The following is a 27,838-nucleotide window of genomic DNA, read 5'->3' on the forward strand; positions in this document are numbered from 1 at the left end:
TGAATTTACCCCTTGAATTTGTCTAATCCTCTTTTAAAGCCCACTTTAAAAGAAACTGATCCAAGCGTTGGGCATTTTTTTTCTTTAAAAGCTATGGGCTGGATCCAGACTATGTTAGTGGCACCAAGTTCCCATTAAAATCAGTGTCATTTGTTAATTATTACTCACTTTTCACATTCATTTCAATAGGACCTAGGGGTGACTAACTTATTCCAGCTCCAACCCTTTATTTTTATGATTTAGATAGCATTGCTTAATATACGAATGCAAAGCTCCAATATTATAAAACCTAAGGCCACCTTTTAAAATTATTTCATCAATACTATTTGTGAAGCAGACAGACCTGTGAGGGTGGAAGAGGGGGAAAGGAATGACCCTGGAGGGGGACTTTGGAAGTCAGTGGGACACAGCAAGGCTCTAAATACAGGTAGCAATGCATTTAAAATCACTCGCTAAAGGATTTGAATAAAATTAAATATAAGGGCCAATCACTTGCCATTTAGCCCAGTGCCTTTGCTCTCTCATTTGACAGGATGCTGGAAGGTGCAAGCAGATTTACTTCTTACTGAGCAATTGGACAGAATATTGCCTGCATGTGACTTCCAGGCTAGAAATTTACATATTTTAAAATAAAGCCTTCGACATTCAAAGAAGGGGTCAGCTCCCTAATAATACTTCCCCACCCCTGCAAATAGCTGCTGCCTTTTTTGCAAGTGAAGAGTTTCAGAATTTCTGCCTTTTTGATTGCAGATCCCTCCCCCGCCATCAAAAATATGTATGTTAGGAGTGACCTAATGAGAAAATGCTTGCTACCCAAGTATCAATTTTCAGGCTAAACCCATATTCTAAACTTGTCTTCATAGCCTGTATTTTGGCAAGAGCTTTGATTTATAGAAAGACAGAGATGATTTGCATTTCTGTATGACAATATTCAGAATATCAGGGGAGGAGGGGGACGTTTACCTCTTCTGGTGAAAGCAGTTCACTGTAAATAAGAGCCCAGAGGCATGATACAGCAGTCGTGCGGATGGCAGCTGCTGTTCTTCCAGCTTGCCACTGCAGATTAGGAGCCAGGATGTCTTTTATCAGGATCTCAAGGTAGTTACAAAACTGCCTGAAGCCAAGAACAAAGAGCAGCAAAATAAGAAGCTTTGTGTGAACGTGATGGAATGACTGGGAGGGTGAAAAAGCACATTTTCAGTCTTGAAAACAAGATAGCCAGAACAGGAAGAACGAAGCATGAAAAAGAAAAAAGAATGAATCTAATATGATGACAGTGTATGTTAACAATACTTCATTACTCAGATTTCTTTTGAGGGAAAGTAAGTGGACTTTGTATAAACATTTCAGGAGGAGGAGAGGCAGAAATCTTTCTCAGCTTCAGGCTCTGCAAGGTATGTTCCTTGTCATCCCAACAGGCCCCTTACTCTAGTGTCTCAGAAACAAACCACTCCAAGTTGACTTGAAGAGGCTTTTAATGTTTCTCTATATAATAAAAATGTAAGAATGTTGTTGTGTAGCCCACGTGCTGCATCACAATCCTGGATTTCCATGAAGTCAGGGCAGGGAAAGGGAGCAAAAGTGAAGATCGCTTGCACTACAGAGTCGCTATGGCTTGGGAGCAGCACTGAGAGGGGAAAGTAGTGGGTTGTGGTTTTTTTTTTACAAAAATGACAGAAGTTTAAGGAAAGCAAGGATGGAGGCACTCTGAGAGGCAATGGCAGAGGGGTTGGCGAGTGCAGCATGCAAGACCACGGCCCCAGTATACAAGAAGTTACAATTGTTACAAATTCATCTTGTCAATCTCAAACAATGAACTAACCATGGAGCATTTACCTGTCTCAGAACTTAATCTCAAGCATCAACATTCCTCTGTGATACAGGCCAGAATCAGGAATAACTTTTCAGATATTCAGATATGTTTCTATGGCAACAGATAAGGGCCAACCTATACTGGTCAATACCTTTGGTGTAGCACTTGGGGAACTTTGAAAGTATGAAAACGGCAAAAGCTTTTAATATTAAATGCTCATTTATGCAACCATACGCCTACGTGTTGACATCTTGCCTATCACCCAGTGGTCATGCTCAAGTGATGCCCTATGCATGATCAAATGTTGCGTGTTCCTTGGCAAATACTGGGAAAGCATTTTTGCAGTGATGTGTAAAATGACTGATTATGCACATGGTACCGGCTGCATTACCCAAGGGTTGGGAGCCTACATGTGTAGCATTTTCAAGCAGCTACTGGCTACCAACAGTTATTAGTTGGCCCTCACAAGACAGATTTCCCAATCTTATGTATATTTTTTCCTCCAGCAGGTGGCATTTAAGAATTAGTAGTGAAGACAGCAAACAGCTCTAAGCTCAAATAAAAACCAACAGCTCAACATGCTTTCATCCCATTCTAACATTAGCTCTTTTAAAATGGCATTTAGATGTGCCTAGTTGAGCCAGAATGAGGATTCACATTCAAATGTGCATGCTACTGAAAACAATCCAATGCAGATGAATTGCAATTGATGTGGATACACAATCTAACGCATACTGGATTTCCACCAGCAAATGATATCTGCACAGGTCTCCCAAGCAGGATCGGGGCATTTACATCTTCAAATCAAAATCAACTCAAGGTCCAAATGGGCGTGCAGAAATTGCTTGAACTTAATGTGCACATCAGCTGCCTGGAGGGAAATGGCCAAATGTGTGCCTCATGGCAATATTCAGGATTGTTTTTTGCATGTTACCAAGACTGCACAATACATTGATTATATTGTGTTAGTTGTGTTTTATTTTGAGGTACAATGGCCCTGTGACTGTTGTGACAAAGGGTCACATAAAAAGACCTTAATTAAATTTTTCTATGGGCCACATTTTTTTAAAAAAAATACATACACATGACACAGCTGTGTAACATCTAGCCAGCTTGCCATTGGCAAAGAGCCACAATGCCCTACAATTTCTATAAACTCCAACAAACATGGTGGTCGTGTGACCATGCCTGAATGCACCTCTATTTTAAAAAATGTATCACTGATTGTGTTATATTGTATTATTAAAAGCTATATAGCCGTTTCCTCCATCAAGTCATTTCAAACCAGTGTTTGGCTCCGAGGTGGTCTATGCTAAATGACCCCTGAGAACCTTCACGTTTTTGGTAATGGCTTCTTTTAATCCCTTAAATAAAATGTGTCAAAAACACAAAAGATGGGTTTTAGCAGAGCCACTTACTCACTGGCAAAGGAATGCTCTCTGCGAAGACGAATGCATTTAGAAATGTGTTATATTTAATATCTTTGAGGCAAAAGAGGAATAGCACTGCCAAATTGTTCAGAAAAAATGAGATATCTGCTCAAGAGCTTTAACAAGGTACATTGCAACCTGTCAGTTTGAACCATTCACACACACAGTTGCCAGAAAATAAAGTCTATTGCATGGTTAAAAGAAAGTGCACACTTGCTTATAAAGATGTGGTAGCTGTTCCAACATGGGAATGTGTCTGGCTTTTGCTCAAAATGAGACTTAAATTGCACCCTTCTCTTCCTATTGGGGACCTGAATTGCTCTCAATATTAGTAATTATCAATAAAGCACCATTACTGTGATTGTAACAGTGAAAACATGAAGAAATCATGTCCCTTCCCCCGAGAATGGCTTACCCATAATGCAAAAACACATGATTTCAATTTGCCTTTGTTAATGGATGAAGAGAACCCCCAGCAAAGGGAAAGACAGTGCTTGAAAACAGCAAATCTTGGGGGATCTAAGCAGGATACTAGATAAGAGACATGAAGCCTCTTTAACTCCCCCCCCCCCCGAGAAAGAAGTTGAAATGCAGCCTTCAAATAATACTTCATTTTTAAATTAAGCCCTCATAAAATCGATAGATTGGCTCCTATAGCTATTCCTTTCATGCAGATCCTCTGAATTACTTTAAGAAAATGTTTCATGAAAACAAGGTTGCAAAGATAGCTTTTTTGCATAGAGGCACTGCAGTTACAATAACTTCAACATGGAAAATCAACAGGTGCAGCTTTTTCCAGTACGGAGACAGTAGTGAGTGTAGCTATGCTTAATTATTTTTGCCTGTCCCACAGCTGTTGAAAGGACAGAACCACTGTCAATGCTACATAAAAATGCTGCTATATTTGGCTTATGGGATGTTCTTAAAGTAAGCAGTTTTGTTTTTGTTTCTAAATGTTCCGAAAGTACAGGTAGAGGGGTAGGGAGACCATGACCATTTGTAATCCAGTTAATACAGCTTCTGTTTAAGATTTCCTAGCCTCCACTTTACCAGATTAACAATAGCCTTAGGGATTTTTCTATGTGTGCCTGAAGAAGTCCAATTTAAACTATTTTTGTCTTTGGGCCAGCTTGGTTACTAAGACTGATGTACAATCGCTGACATCATTTTATTCTGGAGTGTCTCAGAATTCCTCCTTCCCTTCTCCCGCCCCCCCCCCAAAAAAAACCTCCACCTGAGGCTGCAGAATGTCAAGGGTTACAATGCAAAAAATGGCTGCTTGCCAGGAGATTAGGCAGGTGTTGGGACTTGCAGGCTGGCTCCAGTCCAAGCACTTGAAGATTCAGAGGATGTCCAATGCGTGGCATAAGGTTGGGAGTAGCAGAAGCAGCTTCTGAAAATGCCTCCTGCCTTTTCCCCAAAACCAACCCCACCCCTTTAATCCTTATCGACCTCAGGGGTTCCCCCTCATTTCCCCATCATACATTCAGCACTTGTCTACATTTGCTGCCAGAAATAAATCAAATCTCACTATGCAATAATATTTCAACATGTTATTGCCATACATTGCGGGAATTCATAGATCAGGGGAGGGACAGCATTCTTCAGTCAAATCCACTCTACAGTACAGATGCTTTCTACGATTTAAGCAAGTGTCTAGAGACACAAGGAAGGTCTCTTACTGGAAAATTCCCATCCAAGGACCTGTAAACTCAGGAAGTCCCTTTTCTACACAACAAGCTTCTAGGCATGCATGATCATGAGTACAGTTCTAAAATCATAATGAAAGCTGGAGTTACTATGGGCATAACTGAAGATGTGTTTACATAAAAAAATTCCTTCCAGTAGCACCTTAAAGACCAACTAAGTTAGTTCTTGGTATGAGCTTTCGTGTGCATGCACACTTCTTCAGATACACTGAAACAGAAGTTGCCAGATCCTTCTATATAGTGAGAAGGTGGGGAGGGGTATTACTCAGAAGGGTGGTGGGAATGGGAGATTGGCAGATAGCTGAGATGAGCCTGTTGATGTGTTTACAGTAAGCTTTGAATTGTGTCTCTGGGTTTTTCCATTTCTGGACTTGGCCTATTGGAACATCTTATATTGCTTTTATACAATTTGTGCCAGTGCGCTATAACAACTTCCTTTGACTGGGACTATACAGTGGTACCCCGCAAGACGAACGCCTCGCGAGACGAAAAACTCGCAAAACGAAAGGTTTTTTTCGTTTTCGAGTTGCCTCGCAAGACGAATTTCCCTATGGGCTTGCTTCGCAAGACGAAGCTTGCCCCGGGGACAGCGGGTCTTCTCTTTTGAAGCAAGGGGCTGCAGGGAGATCGCTATCTCCCCGCAGCCCCTTGCTTCAAAAGAGGTCCGGGGGCAGCGGGAAGCTAAGCGCTTCTTTCCCGCTGCCCCCCGACGTCTTTTGCAGCAAGGGGCTGCAGGGAGATCGCTATCTCCCCGCAGCCCCTTGCTTCAAAAGAGGTCCAGGGGCAGCGGGAAGCTAAGCGCTTCTTCCCTGCTGCCCCCGACGTCTTTTGCAGCAAGGGGCTGCAGGGAGATCGCTATCTCCCCGCAGCCCCTTGCTTCAAAAGAGGTCCAGGGGCAGCGGGAAGCTAAGCGCTTCTTCCCTGCTGCCCCCCGACGTCTTTTGCAGCAAGGGGCTGCAGGGAGATCGCTATCTCCCCGCAGCCCCTTGCTTCAAAAGAGGTCCAGGGGCAGCGGGAAGCTAAGCGCTTCTTCCCTGCTGCCCCCCGATGTCTTTTGCAGCAAGGGGCTGCAGGGAGATCGCTATCTCCCTGCAGCCCCTTGCTGCAAAAGACGTCCGGGGGAAGCGGGGAAGAAGCCGCTTCCCCCGGACGTCTTTTGCAGGGTTGCCGGCATGCCGAAGCCTGCGCGCGCTGACATCAGCGCTCCCAGGCTTCGCGGACCTCTCCGCCAGCAGCGGCAGCGCTGCCGCTGCTGGCGGAGAGGTCCGCGAAGCCTGGGTGCGCTGATGTCAGCGCGCGCAGGCTTCGGCATGCCGGCAACCCTCCGCCAGCAGCGGCAGCGCTGCCGCTGCTGGCGGAGAGGTCCGCGAAGCCTTGGCCGGACAGCTTTTGAAGGCAGGCGGGGGGGGGGGGAGCAAAGACTTTCGCCCCCGCCAGCCTTCAGAAGAGGAAGGCTGGCGGGGGGCAAAAGTCTTTGTCCCCCCTGCCTGCCTTCCCAGGGGCTTTTAAATCGCCCCGGACAGCGGAGAAGTCCTCCGCTGTCCGGGGCGATTTTAAAATGCCGCCCGCCAGCATTTTAAGATCGCCCCGGACAGCGGAGAAGTCCTCCGCTGTCCCGGGGTTTTTTAAAATGCTGGGGGTGGGAAGAAAAGCCCTTGCCCCCCCCAGCCTTCAGAAGAGGTCCGGGGACAGACTGTCCCCGGACCTGGTCTGAAGGCGGTTTCCCTAGGAACGCATTAATTGATTTTCAATGCATTCCTATGGGAAACCGTGCATCGCAAGACGAAAAAACCGCAAGACGAAGAGAATTGCGGAACGAATTAATTTCGTCTTGCGAGGCACCACTGTATATGAGACAGATTGAGAATAGAAACATCTGAGAACAGGTGTTATATTGTGAAGGAACCAAAGAATTGCAGAGTTGGAAGAGACCCTAAGGATCTCTAGTCAGCCCCCCTGCAATGCAGGAACGTGCAGCTGTCCCATATGGGGATCGAACCTGCAACTTTGGCATTATCAACATCACACACTAACCACATCACGCAGAGCACCAAACCACATGGCAATGCTAGAATTCTCATGTCATGGTCAACCAGTTAAAAGTTTGTTGTGAATGCACAAATGGCACCCATTTCACTCCCCACCCCCACCCCCAATGCAAACCAGAGCAACAAACTTTGGACTTTTGGTTTGTCTCTCTCCAAACAAATCATGAATTGAAGCTAGCTTTGTTTTTGGCCTACCAATAGTGGTTCAAGTTAAACAAGCCACAATCCCATTTTGGACATAATGCTAAGCCAAGGATCATGGTTTGTTGCCCATGCTAGGAGATAAACAAAGTGAGTGAAATCAGCTAATAGCTTACCATGAACATAATGCTTTATGCCATTATGTGCAACTGAATGGTGCTTACCCTTGAGAATTGACGGTCTCATTTGGTTTCTGAAGCAACTGGGATAAAGTACTGAATAGTTTCAGACGCATCCTGGGATCTCTAGATGTCTGAAGACATGTTTTAAGAATGAGAATAAAATCCTGAAGAGCTTTGCCAATCGTGGGGCCTAAAAAATAAAAGTGGAAACACTGTTTTGTACTAGCAGGAATTAGTAGTATAGTATACCTTGCATCAAAAGGCTTAGCACTGAAGACAAACAAAAGCTGTAAAATAAATTAAAGTCTTCCTTCTTGCAATGGAAGAAAGCCAAAAAGAACAAAACACATCGTCTTTTGGATTTTGGAAAGACAAGGCCTGGGAAACATACATAAACTCCAATGTGCCAGAATATTTGAACCTACTTCAAGCTGAGGTTGCAACACCAGTCTGAAGCAAACCAAGGTTAGCATGAACATCGGTCCTGTTGCAATATCGCCCCATGGAAAAATTTCAAAAGAAAAGATAGAGGGAAATATGCACAATCGAAGGGAGAAGGAAGCTCACAGCTGCTAGTGACCTCTTAATCATGGTTAAAAGGTGGGGGAATCTGTATTTGCATTAAGCCTGTTATCCCTATCACTTTAGAGGCGTCATTCCTTTTGGAATTATTGTGTTCTCCCATGATCGTTCACATTCATACCAACTCTGCTAAGTCCACATTACCTGAATGAGTGGCAATCACATCAAACTGTAGTAATTCTGGAGAGAAGCAGGTCCAACGCTCGTGAGTTGAGGATACCCATTCCATAAGTTGAGATATATGTTGTTGATAGAGGCCAACTGCACCCTCCAAGTGCTGCACCTGAGCCAATGCATCCATTGCCTCTTCTAACTGGGGGGGGGGGGGAGAGAGAGAGAGAGAGAGAGAGAGGGAGGGAGGGAGAGAGAGAGAGACAAAAAAAGTTTAGAAAGTGTTGGTTTTAACCAGCTCACTGAGTGAATCCTCACACAATGGGCTGTTAAAAACAATGATGCCTTGAAAACATGATTTATTTATTTTTAACCAGCTGACTAAAAAGAGTGTTTAGCTGTTTTTCCGATCATGCCACACATGAAATGGTCCTTTAAACAGCCACCTTTTCTAGTGATCAGTTTGTCGGCCTTCAAGACACAACTGTTTTATTTTTTTTAATCTAACCTACTGCAGCCCATTTATATGCTCTGATATCTCATCTCGACTCTGGTGTGCCTAAATTGCTGTAACCTGCCTTGGGACCTGCTGACGAAGGGCAGGTAAGAAATATTACAGTAACAACAAAAGAAAATCCCATATCCAACTCCCTGCTTAATCACTCTGTCAATTCTTCTTAGATTGTTGCTCCAGCTTTGATCACTTCTTAAGATTCCTGTCCTCCTCCATTGACTGCCACTTTGACTTCTTTCTTCCTTCTTTAGATAGTCAGTTCCCCTGCAACAACCAGGACCTCTCTTCCCTGCACTAGTCTTGCACTGGGAACATTAAGCAAACGGAGCACATCTGCCTGTCTCTGGGAGCCTTGGCTTCAGGCTGTAAAAGCAACTATACCTCGGGAGCACTGCTTGGATAATAAAGTATGCGTCATCCATTTTCAGGATTTTCTCAAAAAAAGATGTTAAGCAGAAAGGTGAGGTTCTTAAGGTTCAATGAATGTACTGTTCACTAGGAAAAGGCTCAATTTTCTCAAAGGACATCTATTTGGATGCTATCAGCACTGAACATTTTCTTCCAACTTGTCTAGACAACCCATTTTTCTTCAAAATCATGTTGTTCAGGAATTTATTCTTTTAAAATACACCAAACAGGCCCCCCACACTGAAAAACAGATTCCTGTGACTTTGTAGAAGCGTCGTGACTCCATACCTCTAAGTATTCTTTCTAGCTTTTGTGTATAAATTAATGCAAAATTAAGGTGCATTACATTTACAGTTTTGAAACCAACTTTCAAAATTATGACTTTTTTGGAAGTTGCTTGTCAGTGACAAGGGCCATAAATACCAGCTGAGATTATCATGCCTAGAGCAACAGTACAGGAAGTAAAACAGTCATTATGAAGAAGTAAGTGAAGAAGTAAATGAAGAAGCAAGTCTGGCAACAAAGCTTGCTTGGGCCACCAAAGAGCTACTATGAAAAGATGGCCGCCTGATTTATTTGGCATCCGACTTGGGAAGAAAGTGATTTATGGTTCGGAGATAGCCATCAGGAGGAAAAAAGGCCAGCCTTTATCAAAGGCATCTTTGGCTGTTGCCTCCGATTTTAAATAATGACTGAAACATTTTTAAACTTAGGATGGGTGTGGAGGTGAAAAGGGCAGCTACCGAAAAGACATTGCTGTATCCTTTGACTAAGTACAGAAAGAAAACTTTTTAAAAAATCGCAATTGGCACAAAAAAGACTAGTATCATTAGCAGCTGATTTCTTTACGGTTTTGAGAGAATGCATAACCTTAGGCTGAAGAATACCTAATGTATTCCCTGTACAAAGTATATTTTGGGTTTGCTCTGACTTGCAGGTTTGTGGTTGCTCCCCCCCCCCCTTATTTTTTAGCTAAGATCACCCCTTCTGCAGCATTTGCAAAAAAACCACACGCTTGGGTCTTTTTTCCACAATGCTAGCTCCAAGAGATTAAAACAAATCCATCCTTTGAGACCACTTCTTTATGGATAATCTTTTCCCTTCGGGGAAGTTCCAAATAAAGGTTTTATAATGAAGCTCAGATAGTACTCTGAAATCCTGCCGTGAAACATGGTACACTGCGTAATTAGTGAGGGTAATTAAAAAGGTCTTGGTTTTCAGCTTTTTGTCTGGCGGCTTATAGGAAAGGACACAGCTTGGTGATAGAGCACACAATTCGCATGCAGAACATTCCCCAATTCAATCCCTGAAACCTCCACTACAAGGATTTTAGGTAGCCAGTTTGGGAAAGGCCCTGCTGAGGATCTTGGAGAGCTGCCATCAGTTAGATAAAACCAAATTGTACCACTGATAGAATTTGGTGTAAGGCAGCTCTGCTTTTTCTGTTGTATCATCACTTGGGGACACTACAAAGCTTTGTGCGCTAAAGCAGGGAAACCTATAGACCCTTCCAAATGATGCTGGTGTGTAACTCCTGTCATTCATGACCATTTGTTATGCTGGTAGGTGCTGATGGCAGGTAGAATCCAACAACACCTGGATGACGACTGGTTCAACGTCCTGAGGATAAAGGGCCAGCTTTGGCAAGCCAAATATGGTGCACAGGCTTAACCATGCTGACCACGAGCTTAGTACATTTTCGGGCAGTAATTTTTATTTTTCTATTTTTCAGACTGCTTTATTTTTAGTCTTTGCTGCTCAATTGCGAGCGTCTGAAGATGCCACACCTGGAAAGAACCAGTAAGTTCAATGGCATTTGACTTAAGGAACCAAACAAAATCAAAACACAGGACCATACAGCAGTGGTTCTGTCAAGGTTACCTTCACATGCAAGGGTCCAGAAGTTGGGATTGCCGTTATCGTTACCAAAACCTTCGTCAGCTGAAGGCTTACTTCTTTACAGTCCTCTTGGCATACATCAATGAGCGCTTCCACACAGCAAAGCAGTTGCTCCATGTAAAAGACCTACCAAATACAAACAGAAAGGAAATGCTTCCACAAGGCAATTGTTGACGTTCTCGCGTTGCTCTGCCTTAAGTCACATGGCCATATCCATGTTGTTTCATGGTGGCCATGAAAGCCTGTATTCTCCCATAGTTACAACTATGCTAATCACTGTGGCCGAAGGCCATGTAAACACAACAGGAAACAATCATCTGAAAAGGACCTAAGGGTCTTAGTGGACCACAAGGTTAACATGAACCGTGAGTGTGATGCAGCAGCAAAAAAAGCTAATGCTATTCTAGGCTGCATCAACACAAGTATAGTTTCCCAATCATGGGAAGTAACAGTCATGCTCTGTTCTTCCTTGGTTGGACCACACCTGGAGTACTGTCTCCAGTTCTGGATGCCACAATTTAAGAAAGATATTGATAAGCTGAATGTGTGCAAGGGAGGGCAACCAAGATGATCAAGGGTCTCAAGCCTTATGAAGAATGGTTGAAGGAGCTGGGTATGTTTAGCTTGGGAAAGAGGCTGCTGAGAGGAGATATGCTAGCCATCTTCGGATATCTAAAGGGCCGTCACACGAAGGAGGGAACCAGTTTGCTTTCTCCTGCTCCAGAGGCTACGACCTGAACCTAAAAATGGTTGCGGATGAAGGGCGGTATGGAATGGAATGGAATGGAATGGAATGGAATGGAATGCAATGGAATGCAATGCAATGCAATGCAATGCATCAAGCCTAAGGAACTATCTGAGACAAGACTTCAAAGACTTACAGGATCTGGATACTGTCTATAATTGCAGCTTATTTTGCATTCTCCTTACCTCTTCAGACCGCTGTCTTATTTCAGGGCAGTCCAGTGTGCTGGCAAGGTCCACCAAATGAGGCTGCAAGACTTTCCTTGGCGAACCCCTTATAACTGCTGCTAGAACCATGAGGTAGGATGGCATAGGCACTTTTTTGAGGTCAGACGTGATTAACTTCAGAGATACCGTTGGGCTGACAAAGGCGCCAATCAGCTCTGCTGCATTCACACACTATGAAAGGGAACACAAACACGTTGCCCAGATTATGAGAGGCAAAGGACCAAACAAATTCAACGTGGCCATTTTAAAAACAAAAACCGAGGACACCAGCTTGTTTGCCTTTGCTCATTTTTTTAAAAAATGCTTCAGAAATTGCCTTGTAGGCCTTTCCACTCTTTCACTCATAATTTTATGGATGACAAAGTTTTCTTGACATGTATCAAAGAAGCTCAAAACGAGTGCTCAGATGCCTTCTTTCAGCACCAATCTCTCAAACAGGCATCATGCCAAATAGCATATTGATGGCTTACAAACCTACTGTAAGCCATGCTTTCACATTCTGGCTTACTGGCTAGTAACAAACTATGATCTGTCCATTCAGATACCATGCCACACCATAGTAAGCTTCCTTAACCATGGTTTGGGGTGTTGCCTCAAATTGAGCCCAACTTTTTACTTTTTAGCGAGGAAGAATGGCAAATCCTAAGAACGAAAGAAGAAGCCTACTAGATCAGACCAGAATCCCCACAGAGGCCAAAGTGATGCCTTGGGGAAGCCCTTGGGCAGGACACAAAAGAGTTGCCTTTTCCTGTTGCTTCTCCCAGCAACTGATACTGACAGACATACTGCCTTTGAATCCCAGAGGTTCAATACAGCCATCATGACTAGCAGCCATTGATAGACTTTTTCTCTATGCCATTCCTGCACACACGAGCTTTGGAACACTACAAATGAGTAGCCATTCAAATCCAATTCGCTTATTGATTTTTCAGAAATGGACAAAAATGCAATATTCTCTTCATCAATATTATCATTTATAGTTTTGCTTGCAAGTTTTACTAACATTATGAAATGGGAAAGAAGATCCTTAAGCATTATTTTCACCCCTAGGAGTGTCTTTTTTACTGTTCACATGCTGTGCTGCTAAATAAGCATGCAAGCTTTCTTAAGGTTGGGTTTTAAATGGCACCTATTGCAAATAATAAAGTGGATTAATTATTGCTTCCACAAACACAAAGGAAAACAGCAGGAAGGAAGCCTAAACTTGCCATGTCTGAACACCAATTAAAGGTATCACATGGAACACACATACTTTAATATTGTGGGAGGATTATGCAGCAGAAAGAGGGAGAAAAAGATAACGTGAAATTAACTAGAAAGGGCATGAACTGCACATAGTTTTAAAATGGAATTTATTCCCCCAAGCATTTACACTTTAATCTCCTGCTTATGATTTTTAAGAGGCTGTTAATGCTTCACTTGGCCCTCACCACAGGTGATACTTGGAACAATCTCACCATTGATCTGTATAATAGAAGAGATATACATTTAGTTTATGAGTGCCTGTATAAGTTTCCTATCTGCCCTGATCTAGCAAGGATGATCCACAAGTGGATTGCCATCCTGGACTGTCTCCCACACGTTCAAAAAAATTGTGTAGCATGCAGGAAGAAAAATATCTAGGACTTGGTTGTGCTGGGTTTACTATGGTTAACAACCATGGAGCACAGTTATGTGTGGTGAAAAGGTCTCTGCAGAGAATTTACTAAAATGGAAAGAAAAAAAACCGTTTCCAGAAAATTTCCAGCTGGATTTCTCCATGGAATTTTTTTTCACTTTTATGATTCCTATCATAAAAACAAATCAATAACTAAATGAATGGACACAATCAAATCAAATTTGAATGGATACAGTATTAGTCAAATCTAAAATAAAAATTATAATAATTAACTTCTTTTCCTAGGAAACAAATATATTTATGCACTGCAGCATTTCAGGAATGCTAAAATTAGTATAAACAGTCCTGTCCTCCCCTCTCATAATCTAAACAATGCAAGGGAAATCTGTGCTACTGAGTTATCTCTTAAAATATTTACAAATGTTCCAAGAAACAAATGTTCCAATAAATGTTCCAAGTAAAGCTTTGAATTTGTTTGAACCTAACATTTAAACCACACACAGTTATTTAGCTATTAGGAAAACTTTTAGAATATTTATGAAGCGTGTAACATTAAGCCAACTTTTTAGTTTTACCAAAGACAAGTCCGTTAACATGCTTAACCAGGTCTCTGTCAGCCCAGAGGAGCAGAAATCTTTCTGGAAACCGTGTTTCACAAAGGGGGTGAATTTGAAATTTGCAGACTTACATTCCTAGTCACATTGCTTTCCTCATCTGAGCACACCCGGTACAGAGTTCTAAGGAGGAGTTCCATGTGCTGTGTGATGTGGTCCTCTACATGTTGCAATAATATAACCAGAAGCTGTGATGCCTTTATTCTGGTGCCCTCAACCCAGTCAGTTATATCATGGCAGAGACCAGGAAGTATTTTGAAGATGTTTCTGATCACCAGCTCCCGACATCCCAGATCTGGACGAGTCACTAGAGTGAAATAAAAAATTAAAGAAAAAAGAGAGAGAGAGAATTCAGGGTTAGGGAAAGGCCTGTGAAACAGCTGTATGTTTTTAAGCTTTTGAGTCACAACAGGTATGCCTACAATGAAACTAGAGTACGCAAGCTATACCCAAAGCACTAAGCACATTTTGTTTGTGAATGCATCAAAAGGAAATGAAATACTGTAATCTCACAAAAAGAAAGGGTCAGCTCACATAGGTGGTGCTGTTACCAAACCTTCTACCTGCACACCCAACTATTTGCATGGACAAAGTAGTATTGGAAAGTGGTGGTACATAGAAAAGAGATGACCTGCAAGTGCCGTGACCACAGAAGCCCTATTTGGACCAGTCATGATAAAAGGTATCACAGAAAGGGCACCTAAAAAAGTACACATGAACCTCCAGTTTATATGCAGCCTTCTGCATACATGCGGAAAAATATGAACCTTAGCCAGCACCCTTATATATGTAAATAGGTCTACAAATATCCCTAATGTGATTTTTTAAAATGCTCCAGATGCACCTTATTGCTCACTTTTCTGACTTTTTCCATTGCAAAACCCTGAAAAGGATCTCTCAAATGTCCTACCCCCTCCCCCGTCCCGCAAAACTGCTCTGGTGTTTGATTCAGAAACCTCAGAATATGGCTTTATTCTTTCTCAGGATGTTGCTGTTGTTGCTCTTTTCCAACACTGCCAGTGCGATTTGTAAAACCTTTTCCCGATATCCGTCTGTTTTGTAGGATGTAGAGTTTGAATTACCTTTGCTGACAGAGCTAACAAGTCAGCTCTATCGAAACAGCCTGCGATTTGGCTGGACACTCTTGATGGGTGGACGTAACATTCTTTTGGCAGTCTGGCATGAACTGTGAACAGCAGCTATAGGCAATTCAAGACTAATGAGGTGTCATTCACTATCCAGATGTAAAAGACACAAGCATGGCCCTAGGAAATGGGCAATGGGATACTTTATTTCTTATAATATAAACTGCTACAGCCCAGCACTCCATTCAAACATTAAGATCCTCTTCAGAGGCTGAGTATCCCACCTTCAGAGGAGAGGTGGATGGCAACCAGAGACAGCCCCTTATTTGGTGGTAGCACCAACGCTCATGCAGTTTCCCCTCCTGACTGATCCGTCCAGCACTTCCCTTTTAAATTTTTAGATACCATGTCCTTTTTAATCTGCCCAAGCTTTTAAGAAACAACACTTTGTTATCTGATCTGCAGAGAACTCTTACATAGGCCATTTTATTTATTTCAGGGTATTTTCTCATCTATTTATTTTTATTGCTTGATGCTTGCTTCAATTTTTTCAGTTTTGCAGCTTTGAGTTTTTAAATGAACTGTATTTCAAAAGGTCTTCTCGTTTTTTATTAGTATGTATTGTGCACCACTTTGAACATTTTATTTTTTAAAAAAAGAAAACACAGAGGCAGGGCGTGCAGTTCTAAAATAAAGATAAATGAAGACAATGCTAATAGGAGGAGGGTTGTTGGTAAAATGGAATTGACTGAAGGAGCAGACTCTCACAAAAGAAAGCCCTCAAGCATACTGCAGTTTTGCATGAGGCCCTCTACTTGTGTGGCTGTACAAATAATAAAAAACCCCTGATGTAAAACTTAAACAGGATGCAGAACACAGAAGTGTTTGTGAAGCACCTACTTAAAGGGAAGGATCTTCAAAGGCACTCTGAACTAAGGCTTCTTTTTGTCATGGAAGAGAGCATTTGGATTATGGAAATTGACAGCAGAAAAACAAAGAGGTCAAATTCAGAAATCCTGCCTGAGAAGACAAAGATAGAGAGTGGCATCCCATTTGACCAGAGGCATCTCCCCCCCCCTCACCCCCCAATGATTTTTGACTGGTCCTTTTCAACAGTTCCCTTCATTTCTGATGCACAAATGCAGCTATTTCATCCGCATATCTCACTCCTGTCAAAGGCTTCTCCGCTGCCCCCTACCTTTTCCTAACCTGTCTGCACCCCTATCCTAAGGCAATGCTTTCTTCTTCTTCTCAGTGGAAAGTCGCCCTATTGTCAGGATGGCTTTCAGTTCCTTCTTTGCTTTTCACCCTGACCTGCAATCTCTGTCAACGGGAGATCAAAGCACACTGAGGCAGAGGTGTCAGGTTCATTAGCTTGCAGCTAGAAAAACTGGGGTTAGAGAGAAAAATTCAGGGGCAGGGGGAGGAAGGAAACGGGTGGTCTGCATTTCGGAGGTGAAGTTCTTCAGAAACCATTTAGCTTCTGTTAGAGAGAGAAGCAGATACTGAAATATACCTGTTACATGGATGTTGGAGATTAAACTTGGTGCCTTGGAACGTAATGTTTTTATAATGTTTATAATGTGTTGGCAGTGGCATGATTAGACTGTACGTCTTGCCTTGATCTAACACACACTGTGATGTGTACATAAGCCCCTGTCTTGTAACCCCTGCATAAATGGGGCTGCCTGTATTTTATGTAACTTGGTAAAGGGATTTGTTCTTGTATTTATTTATTTATTTGGAATTTTCGAATCAATTGTGCTTTACAACTTGAATAAAAAAGGGAAAAGGTGCCATAAACTGTGCCAAATATTTCCCCAACAGGTTGTTTACAGAAAACACCAAAATAAACTTTAATGGATTTCACCACGTCCAGGAGTTCTTAAAATGCCCCAAATGTAAAATGAGGAAGCATTTGCTACTATCATTGAAGACGTCTGTTAAACATGTTAAATCATCAGCAGTCAGCCTGTAGCACAGGCACCACACGTTGCACAAGCTGCAGTCATTTGGGGCAAAGGTAGAAGGACCTGTAGCCCTGGTTATTCCTATACTGTACTCCTGCCTTGGTGTCCCAGGTGTGCTCGTCCCCAGCTCAATAAACTAAAATTACACCAGAGCGCAGTAGCCTCTCATGTACTGCAGTGCACATGAAAGCAGCAATCGCTCATGCTTTGGCCTCACCTTACATCACAAAAGGCTTGCCAAAAAGACTGGCCACTGTTAAAGTTGTCACAGCCAGGTAAGAGCTTGTCTCGTACAATTCTTTAGTAAAGGGAGAGAGAACAAGAACCATTCCACAAACCTGTTTTGAACTTCTTAAAAGAGATACTGAAAAATTATCAGGTCAGTTGTCTAAAAAGGTCCATAAATCTTTCCACAGGAGATGCAATTACAAGATGTTAGAAGGCACGATGCATGAAAAATCTCAGCTCAGCTAGGCAGTTGGGGGGTTGCCCAACCTTGTGATCTACACTTGTTTTGCAAAGAACATTGTCTCACACAGATCCTTTAATTCTTGTTATTACTCACCAGCTATCTCTGCTGCATAACAATTTATCCTCTAGCACCCGCTTGGCTGTTATGCCTCAAATTATTACAGTAGTCTTACCAAAGCTACTAAGTACTCTAAGTATCATCGCATGACCCCTAACTACAAAGAGATTATCTAATAGACAAACATTTTGTTTTTTATAATATTTCAAATTTTAAAAGAACACGTTAAATTTCCAAATATTTCAAAACGTTTGCATTTCACTTTCTCATTAAGAGATGCTTTGTACCTGCCATATCAAATAGCTGCTCATTACAGGCTTGTGGAGATAATAACGGGACAAGAAATTTGCACCCTGAACATTTTTTCATTATACTCACATCCTGGAGGATAATAAGGTGGCACCACATAGAAGTCAAGTTTATCTTTAATATCGTTCTCGTTTTCTTTTTCCCATTGCGAGCCTACTTTCTTCCAATAAGTTAGAGCCAGTTCCCTAAGTGTAAAACAAAGGCATCAAAAACACACATTGTATATAACATACACAAAGAAGTTTAACAAGTGTGTCACTTAAAAACAACGAAATCCCTTTTCAGCAAATCTGAAAGTGTTGGGGTTTTTTTTAAAAAAAATCACACTCTGAGGCAATCTCCACAGCTGCATATCTAAGGTCCCTGGAATTTGGTACATGTGCCAGTCACTGAATGTAGTGTCAAAGGACAATCTGCATGTGTGAATGAGCCATCACAGATTCCTCAGAATAGACTGACCTTTCATATTGCGTATTTCAACTCAAAGGACATACTTTTCAGTGCAAAGGAAAAAAAAAAAAGCATTCAGCTGAGAGTCATCAAGTAATGAGAGATCCTTAGGTACTTGGATGTGTTTTCATTTGGCTGATGCTTGAGACACAGAAGGAAAGCAAGTATTCTGAGCCTTGGGTCAGCAGATCTCTTTTCCGTACAGCAGTAAATGTTACTTTCTGACTGGAAGCCGTTGTGCATACAGCTTCCACCTTCATTCATTTCAATGCACATACATTAGCGATGGACGAACACACTATTTCAGTTGTAGAGCTAGACAGCATGGTCCCACTCTCTATTTTAATACATGACCTGCAACATCCAAATAGAGCATAAATTATATAAACTGGATTCTGAGCTCTACTTACTTGTTTTCATGTATTTCGTCAGTAAGGCCACTGAGTAACAGAGGAATTAACTTGTGAAAATAAGAGTATCTATCCCGCAGGTGCAGTAGCCACTCTCCAGTGACACTGGTAACAGCCTCTCTAACCTAGAAATATTTAAAAGCAATGTATGACACATTTACATCCATCAAATATAAAAACAGATCACTGTACTACTTTTTTTAAAAAAACCAACAACCCATAACTCATGCAGCCTGAGGTTTTGGTTAAACTTCTTTTAAAAATAAAGATTCAGCTTTCTTCATACATCCCTGCAAGTTCTTTGAGATGGAGGGGGAGGGGTTTGTTTGTTATTATGTTATGTGTTTTTGTGGTTTTATACTGTAAACCACCCTGTGATCTTTGAATGAAGGGTGGTATATAAATTAAATAAATAAATAAGAAATAAAAAGAAATATAACCCAGGCAGGCTTTTACTTTATCCTTCATCATAACACGCAAACTGGTGTTCCATAAATTTAGTTTTAAAAGCCTCATTTCAAACAGGAAAATCTTAAAACAGTCTTGGAAATCTGACAGTAAAAAACAAAAGAGAAAAACTGTTCCAAGATTGCAGTGCTAAAATTAAATATTAAATATGGTCTCTCACATGTATCTTCAAGAAATAACTGCTTGGATTACAATTTAGCCAGAACCAAGTTACCTGTGGGATCTCATCAAAACACCGCTGGGCTAGGTGAGAAAGCACATCGTCCAGAGACTTCACATTGCCATACTGAATCACTGCTCCTGTAGCCTGAATGACAGCAACACGGACTCTATAGTGTTGATGGGAAATTGCTTGCATTAAGGGATTGATCAAACTTTCTGACTGCATGTGAAAGGTATCTGGCAGAGGAAAATAAAGAAAAATTATGTTACTCCTGGTGAAGTAGTGTAGTTAGGTGTGTGCACTGTTTTATAATAGAATGCTGAGCGAAGACTTGGACACTACCAATATACAGCCTCCAATGAATCTGTAAGGGTGCTGTGGAATGGTAGAACAGCAATCTTAATCTTACTGAAAGATTTCATTTCAGCTGCCTTTTTCTGTATTTTCTGCAGGGGGCGGTGGAAATGGGAGATCACAGAAAGGTCAAAGTGGGGCCAAGGTGAGCTTTATCATACATTTTTGATAGAGAACTATTTCACATCAACATTCTTGTCTTAAACATGTTTCTTATGAATAAATGTTATTGATTTAAATCATGTTTTAACCTTCAAGGAAGCATAGATGAGTGCATTATTTTGATTTCCAGTTTATATGTGCAAATTGCCTTCAGATAGGGTCCAGCATACTGGTTTAGCCATGGGAGGGGGCAGATTACGTCTCTTGGGGGTGACTGCCCATCCTCTTCTGACACCACCTATGACTTGGCTTCTTCAGTCTGCTGCTCTTAAAGACAAAAGCAACCCAGGCTGTTAAGTTTTCACTTCTCCTGTGGTCTTTTAGTAAGATGTAGTTGCCTTATATACAGAAGCAGTCCTCTAGCTCAGTATTATTTGCCACACGAGGGGTCACTAACATATGCCCACAGATGCCTTCTCTGGCACTCTCAGGGTCCTCCCCACCCCCAGGGCACATATACAAAATTAGGTTTGATAGCAGGTTTTAGTTGTAGGTGTGTACTGTGGTGCCCACAGGAGTTTCTCGTTTCCAAATGTGTCCCCATAGTTGGGAACCCCTGGCCTACACTGACTGGCAGCAATGCTCCGGGGTTCTAGGCTGGGTTCTTTTCCAGCCCTACCAGGAGATATCAGGGGCTGAACCTGTGACCTTCTACATGCAAAGCAGATGCTCTACCAAGGAGCTGCGGCCCTTTCCCCAAGTGCAAATGTGGGTAGGGGGATCACATCCACACCATATTAATTTAAAGCGCATGGCTTCCCTGAAATAGAACTACAATTGCCAGCACCCTGAACAAACCAGAGTTCCCAGGATTCTTTTTGGGGGAGAAGCCATGTGCTTGAAACATATGGCATGGAAGTGGCCAAAAACAGGGCTCCTGTTCCATCTCCACTATAAGTGGCATTATGCCTCTGAACACCATTCGCTGGGATCACTGCTGAGCAGAGTACTACTGCCACTGTGAGAAGAGGATGCTGGATCAGATGGGCCCCTGGGCCTAATCCAGGAGACTCATTTTCTTATGCAACTTCATTTGTCCTAAGAGAAGGAACAGTGTAGGGCTTCCCTCATGCTTGATCTGAAAGCTGCAATTAGTCTAGAATGCTGCAGCAGGAGTAAGGAGTAAGGCCTTGTCAGCATATAACACCTACGCTCAGAGATCTGCACTGGTTGCCGATTTGCTGCTGGGCCAAGTTCAAGGTGTTACTATCAGTAGATGAAGCCCCTATCAACTTGTGACCAGTTTACCTACAAGATCGCCTTGCCCCGCATGTGCCCACTTGACTGCTTTGATTGGCACAACTGGCACTTTCACAGGTGTCATATAATACCTGCACTACAAATTCAAACACTTTGTGTGGCAGCGCCTGCACTTGGGAACACCTTGCCTATGGAGATCAAGCAGGTCTTGCCTTCACCACACTCTTTTTCGGCACCTGCTATAAACATTCCTGTTGCAGCCGCACGTACCTGGATACTTAGAAAGCTGAGGTAATTTCAATATATTTTAGCTGGTTAACTTTTGCATGTTTTAAGGAAGGGTTGAGGTTTCTTATTTCTTGATTTTATGGTTTTACCTTTTGGTAAACCGCTTTGAGATTTATTTTAAATGAAACAGGATAGCTCAGTCAGTAGACCACGAGACTTTTCATATCAGGGTCTTGAGTTTGGAGTCCCACGTTGGGTGAAAGATTCCTGCATGGTAGGGGTTGGATGTACAATCCCCTCCAACTCTACAAATCTGTGATTCTGTGAATGAATTTGCGCTGTGGTCTAAACCACGGAGCCTCTTGGGCTTGCCGATCAGAAGGTCGGTGGTTCAAATCCGTATGACGAGTTGAGCTCCCGTTGCTCTGTCCCAGCTCCTGCCAACCTAGCACTTCGAAAGCACGCCAGTGCAAGTAGATAAATAGGTACTGCTGCAGCGGGAAGGTAAACATCATTTCCTTGCGCTTTGGTTTCACGTCACGGTGTCCCGCTGCACCAGAAGCAGTTTAGTCATGCTGGTCGCATGACCCGGAAAGCTGTCTCAGGACAAACGCCAGCTCCCTCGGCCTAAAAGCGAGATGAGCGCTGCAACCCCATAGTCGCTTTTAACTGGACTTAACCGTCCAGGGGTCCTTTACCTTTTTTCTTTACCTATAGCACCCCAACTCCAGCTGGGGGGGAACAAACACCTTTTCTCCACTTCAAAGTGCCCTGGCCCCCTTTCCTCCCCCCCCCCAAGCCAGGCTTCTTCTCTGCACCCTCCCCACCCCACCAGGCAGCCCCTTCCTCAACCCCACACGCATCTCCCCCCTGCGCGCACCTGGCATGGCTTTGGCGCAGGCGGCGGCTCCCGCGCAGCCCTCTCGCTTGGCCTGCGGATACGGGTCGAGGAGGGCGCTGCGCAAGGCGCGCACCAGCTCGGGCAGGTAAGGCGCCAGGGCGTCTCCCCGGCACGCCTGCAGCAGGAGGCTGAGCAGCTGCAGGAGGCCCAGGCGCAGCTCCTCGCACGGCTCGCCTTCGCCCGGCGGGAGGCCCAGGCGCTGCGCCAGCGCCGGCACCAGGCAGGGCAGCGCCTGCTCCGGCCGGCTGCCCTGGCTCACGCCGTGGCGGGTCAGCTCCAGCGCCAGCTCCCGGCAGCGCTCGGCCGGGTCGGCCACCAGGCAGCGCGCCAGAGGCCGGAGCATCTCCTTGGCGAACACCTCCTGGAGCACCGGCGGCGGCAGCGGCCGCTCCAGGACCGCCGCGCGGAGGCCTGCCAGCGCCTGCAAGCGGGACTGCCGGGACCCGTCCTGCAGGCGGTCGAGGTGCCGGGACACCGCTTGGCTGACCTCGGCCACCCGAGGGTGGTGGTCTCCGATGGCCCCTGGCTCGTCCGCCATGCTGCCGCGTGCCCGTTGCTAAGGGAAGGCGGCGGCTAGGCCCGTTGCTAAGGGCCCCGACGCGGCTTCGCGGCCGCCGGCGGGGTTTGTTTACGGCGCCCGGCGACGTGCTTTATGGCAGGAGCCGGAAAGCGAGGGCGCGGCTTGGCGTCAAGAGGAGGATGAGGGGTGGTGCGCGGGCTCGCTAAAGCAGCGCTAACTATACTCAATAAGCAAGGATCGCTGCCTGAGCTCTTACGCTTTTCTGCTACTAAGTTGCCGCGAAGCAGCTTATGAGAGAACCCTAAAGCAACACAAAAGCGACGAGTCAATAAATAAAATGCTTTGCAATTCATAATGTTGTCGTCGTTGTTGGCATTTGTCTGTCTCAAGCGACAGTGCACCTCTGAGGGTGAAGGCAAACCCACCCCAAGCACTTCTGCCATTTCAGCCTGTTTCCTGGAAACAGACTAATTCATTTCTGGTTCCATCGAAGGAGAGCCCAGGGGAGTTCACCCAATGTCAATGGTTACTGAATTCTTGTTGTCTTGAGAGACAATGGAGTGTGCCGCTGGGGGTGAAGCCAATCCTCTGTGTTAACGGCAGCCAAGTGACTTCCTTGGGACGCAAGTCTTGGTAGTGTGTCTGGAGGTCCTGGGCCGCCAGACCACAAGACCCTCAGTCTCACTGAGGTGGTCCTGTAGGAGTTGCTGGAAGGAGGCATACAAGGCTCCATGCAAGGTCTTGGGACAGCAAGGCAAGTGTGTGCCTTCGCACAGCGTTTTGTGCGCCCAAGTGGGAGTGTGGTTAACGTGAGTAGCAAGAGGAACCTCAGCATTCTTACTAGCAAAGCAGAGATTCTACTAGCAAATAAAAGGAGAATAGCTTTACATTAAAATGACAGATGATAAGAAAGCACTTTCCCTTTGCTTTTTCAGTCCTTCGTTCATGATTTTATTTACCATTTTCCCACACACGCTGAAAAAATCATGCTCAAAGCTGCTTATGACAAAGGAAGCAGGAAGGTGTTTCAAAATCAAACAGTGCAAAAGCAACTTCATAATGAAACAAAAGCAAATGTAACAACATACCAAAACATACACACGATTTAAGTTCTATAAGTATAACAAGATTACATTAACAACATTACTCCACCTGTAAATAGCAAAAATAACAAGGGAGCTGGACAGTTTCCCCTTGATCCTAAAAAAAAGACCCTCCCCTGCAGCAACTTGCAAGGCCTCATAAAGGCAAGGAGTGAGATAGCTGGAAACACCTCTCCCATGTTTAATTGCCACAACATTGGGGGTGGACATATCAGGACACAGAAAGGGCCCGCGAAAAAAGATGGGTTACTCCAGATGTTCAGCTCCAGCTGCTATTTGCCTCTGCCAGCATAGCTAGTGATGATGGGAGCTGTAGTGCAGCAACAGCTGGGAGGGTCACAGGCTCCCCATCTCTGGCTTAAAATATATACCGTATTTTTCGCCCTATAGGACGCACTTTTTCCCCTCCAAAAATGAAGGGGAAATGTGTGCGCGTCCTATGGGGCGAATGCAGGCTTTCGCTGAAGCCTGGAGAGCGAGAGGCGTCAGTGCACACCGACCCCTCTCGCTCTCCAGGCTTCAGGAAGCTATCCGCAAGGCTTGCAAGGCTTGCGGGCAGCAGCCTGTTCTGGGGGCTAGGGTCGGGGGAAGCTTGGGCTTCCCCCGCCCCAGCCCCACGGCTGGGGGGGGGGGAAAATATCCGCCCCCCCAAAAAGAGGTGCGCCCTATGGGCCAGTGCGCCCTATAGGGCGAAAAATATGGTATGTTGTTTTGATGTACGCTTTGACCATCTTTGTCAGTGAAGAAGAAGGTTGTCATTGTGGTAAGAACCACCTTTTAACCCTAGCTTGGCTTCTGTTATCCATGCCATGATAGCCTCCTGTTTGGATTACTGCAATACAGTGGTACCTCAGGTTAAAAACTTAATTCGTTCCAGAGGTCTGTTCTTAACCTGAAACTGTTCTTAACCTGAAGCACCACTTTAGCTAATGGGGCCTCCTGCTGCCGCTGTGCAGCCGCTGCACAATTTCTGTTCTCATCCTGAAGCAAAGTTCTTAACCTGAGGTACTATTTCTGGGTTACCTGAAGCGTATGTAACCTGAATCGTCTGTAACCCAAGGTACCACTGTACATTGAATATGGATGGGTCTGCTTCTGAAGAGGGCCCAGAAATTTTATTTTATTCAGAACACAGATGCAAGATTGCCAGCTGAGACAGAGTGGTACAATTTGTTTATTTATATCTCTGTATCTTGCAGAACATGTAGACTGCCAAACATCAAAATATCCAAGCAGTGTACAGTAAAAAAGAGAAATAACAATGAAATATAAAAGCATAATGAAACAGATTTCAGACATAAGAAATGTATTCAAATGTGGCAAGGGCAGTGAGATCCTCAGACCATTGCAAAATAGGTGGTGGATATTTATCCTTCCAGCTCAAAGTAGAAGTCTTTCAGCAACCATAAAGGCTCACAAAATCTACTTTGTTGTTTTGCCATTAATCACCATACTACAGGAATGTAATTTAAAACTGCATGTACATTTGCAAATTTCAAGGATTTTGCCAATAAAAAACCCAACATGAATAACTTCAGCCTAAAAAGAAAATATCACTGGGCATGCTCTCATCATATGCTTCAATGAGATATTTCCAGCATTACACCTCCAGTGTCTTTCTGTATTACACAGTGCCTTCCAGTAAAAATATTGTGGAGGCCCGTATACATTAAACATCAGTTTTTGCTGGATCAATTGCAAATTTAAGTCATAAAAGTGCATCCCTGTCACCCCTCTTTTCTTCATTTTGGCTGCTTGGGTTTGGGAGAAGGAGAACTGTTGCTACTGTTAAAGAACAGGGAGTCAGAAATCCTTGGTCAGCTGCTACAAATCACGTCCCTGGTGCATAGCTGTCAACTATTTTTTTAAGGCAAATTCCCTTATTCTGAATAGGATTACTCGCAAGAAAAGGGAAAAGTTGACAGCTATGCCCTGGTGTAAGCTGTCGCCTGAACCCTTTTAACTCATGATGCCAAGAACGGAACCTGGGAGCTTCCTCATGAAAAGCCTATGTTCTACCACTGAGCTATGGTCCTTCATGCAAGGGAAGTGTATTATAGTGCACAATCTGTTCACAAGCGACCCAGATGAGCATATGCACAATACATTAGTCTTCAGGACACATTATAGGTCACAGCCTGACCTAGGATGAGTCACAACAGCAGCACTGCCGCCATACAAATGTACAGTGAAATTAAAAAATAGTCCTCAGGTGTATGCTTCAGCTACAGGTGGATACCAGGTCTGAAAAGACAGACAGAGGCCAACAAAAGCCAAAGTCCAGGGGGTCATGCTGTCTATCGGTTTCCTCTTCTTTAGGATTACTCCTTGCAGAACCTGGGAGGTAGGAAGAGGGTGGGGAGCAAACTAGATTTAGTGTGTTTTGTCTGCCATTGGCTCTAGCTACATCAGCCATCAGCTCTGTCTCCAGCCACTACTGGGCTCATTGCCTTCTGCCCTACTAGTCCCAACAGGCACCAAATCCTTGCTTCTTTAAGCCATCACCCCAGATCCTCGCCTCTCCACCGGTGCCCCAGTTCTCCCCTACCTGTTTCATTTTGGGTGAGTTTAAAATAACAGCAGCAACATCATCATCATCCCCCAAGCAAGTGACTGGACTAACATAACCGCAAGCATCGCACAGGGCCTGGAGCATGTTCCTTCCCAGCCTGTGTGTGTGTCTGTGTGTGTGTGTTTTTCTCTCCATGCAGGAGGGAGGCTGAACTTGCTCATGACTGACAGCCAGCTGGGACTTCCTGTGTGTGTGGGTTTGCTGCTGCTAGCGCAACAGAGCCTTAACGCTTTGTGTGCAAGGGGAATAAGAAAGGGGGGGGGGGAATCAAAACACAGGCAGGCAGACAAATCTGGGGGTGGATAAGTAGCGGGGATCTCTTTTGCCGGGGCTTTTCTGAAAGCACACGGAGGAGGGGAAAGGGGGATTCGCCGCTGGAGGAGGAAGAGGAGGAGGCTGCACTGCGGAATAACGGGAGCTAAAAGAGGAAGAGGTTTGTAGCTGCCGCTGCTGCTTGTCGCTGATCCAGCAACTCAGGTATTTAGCTATGGTCCCCTCTGGCATTGCACGCGCAGCCTGCTCTTGTCCCCCTAGCGCTATGGAGAGGGGATCTCTGATCTCTTCCCCCCACTCACCCTCCTCTCTCTCCATCCCTCCTTCCTCCCTTGCTTGCTTGCTTTTGGCAGCTGTTCCCCCAGCAACAATGGCTGAGAGAATTAATTCAGCACAAAGGGCTGTTGCTGATGGAGACGGTGGAAGAGGGAGGGGGGAAGAGGATGAAGGATACCCCTCCTTCTCCATCGAGAGCGAGAAAGAGGGAGAGACAGAGAGAGAAACTGCGATGGTGCTTTGTTGGGGGGTATAAGGAGGCATTGGGAATGCTTGGGGAGACAGCCTTTCCCCATGTATAAATCAAACCCCAGCAAGGGATGAGGATGTTGGCGGACTGCAACCCTCAGTCTGAATCACTCACAGTGTTAAGAGATGTTGCTCTTTTGGGAAGGATGCACAAGGAAGGGGAGGAGGTTTCCCTCGCTGCGCAGCTCTTAAGGCTGTGCAGTTTTATTTGTTGCTCCGTTTCTCAGTTTTCTCCCAGATTTTAATCTTCTTCCAGTGATTTGAGATTCAGTTTGACAAGAGATTGGACCTGCCGTCCCTCCTCTCTTAGGAGTCTTGTGGGGATCACCTTCCAAAAATTTGTGATGTCAGGTCCTCTGCCAATGGGGGATCCGTGCATGCAAAACACATCCAAATCTTGGACCTATGCTTACCTAAAGAGAGGGAAATGCAATCAGTGATTGACACCGCACAGTCCGCTCTCTAGTTTGTACATCCCGATCAATCTCTGTTGCAGTTCGAACACGTGTCCTTTTATTTTGGATGAGCTTAGCGTCTGAAATGCATTGACGGGAGGAATGGGTCATTCGCCCTCT

The 27,838-nt window shown here is 44.2% G+C and overlaps 2 protein-coding genes and 1 long non-coding RNA gene across 3 annotated transcripts in view; 2 read left to right on the plus strand and 1 right to left on the minus strand.

The window, feature by feature from the left end:
* DNAAF5 (dynein axonemal assembly factor 5) overlaps window positions 1–22,823 on the minus strand; it is a 28,436-nt gene extending 5,613 nt beyond the window's left edge. Inside the window, exons 1-10 of the mRNA XM_081169468.1 lie at window positions 22,250–22,823; window positions 19,477–19,661; window positions 18,795–18,919; window positions 18,004–18,119; window positions 14,116–14,348; window positions 11,768–11,980; window positions 10,820–10,963; window positions 8,050–8,218; window positions 7,366–7,513; window positions 964–1,114 (exon numbers count right to left, since the gene is read on the minus strand). Of these exons, the coding sequence (XP_081025594.1) occupies window positions 964–1,114; window positions 7,366–7,513; window positions 8,050–8,218; window positions 10,820–10,963; window positions 11,768–11,980; window positions 14,116–14,348; window positions 18,004–18,119; window positions 18,795–18,919; window positions 19,477–19,661; window positions 22,250–22,808 (2,043 nt within the window). The 5' untranslated portion in view covers window positions 22,809–22,823. The remainder of the gene's footprint in view (window positions 1–963; window positions 1,115–7,365; window positions 7,514–8,049; window positions 8,219–10,819; window positions 10,964–11,767; window positions 11,981–14,115; window positions 14,349–18,003; window positions 18,120–18,794; window positions 18,920–19,476; window positions 19,662–22,249) is intronic.
* Window positions 1–27,838, plus strand: part of LOC308573118 — a 147,279-nt gene that overhangs the window by 9,422 nt on the left and 110,019 nt on the right. The gene's annotated exons all lie outside the window — the stretch shown is intronic.
* PRKAR1B (protein kinase cAMP-dependent type I regulatory subunit beta) overlaps window positions 26,820–27,838 on the plus strand; it is a 109,338-nt gene continuing 108,319 nt past the window's right edge. Inside the window, exon 1 of the mRNA XM_081169669.1 lies at window positions 26,820–26,942. The gene's annotated coding sequence lies outside the window, so the exon portion shown is untranslated. The remainder of the gene's footprint in view (window positions 26,943–27,838) is intronic.

The sequence above is a fragment of the Podarcis bocagei genome, assembly GCF_964188305.1.
Source record: "Podarcis bocagei genome assembly, chromosome: 14".
NCBI lineage: Eukaryota > Metazoa > Chordata > Lepidosauria > Squamata > Lacertidae > Podarcis > Podarcis bocagei.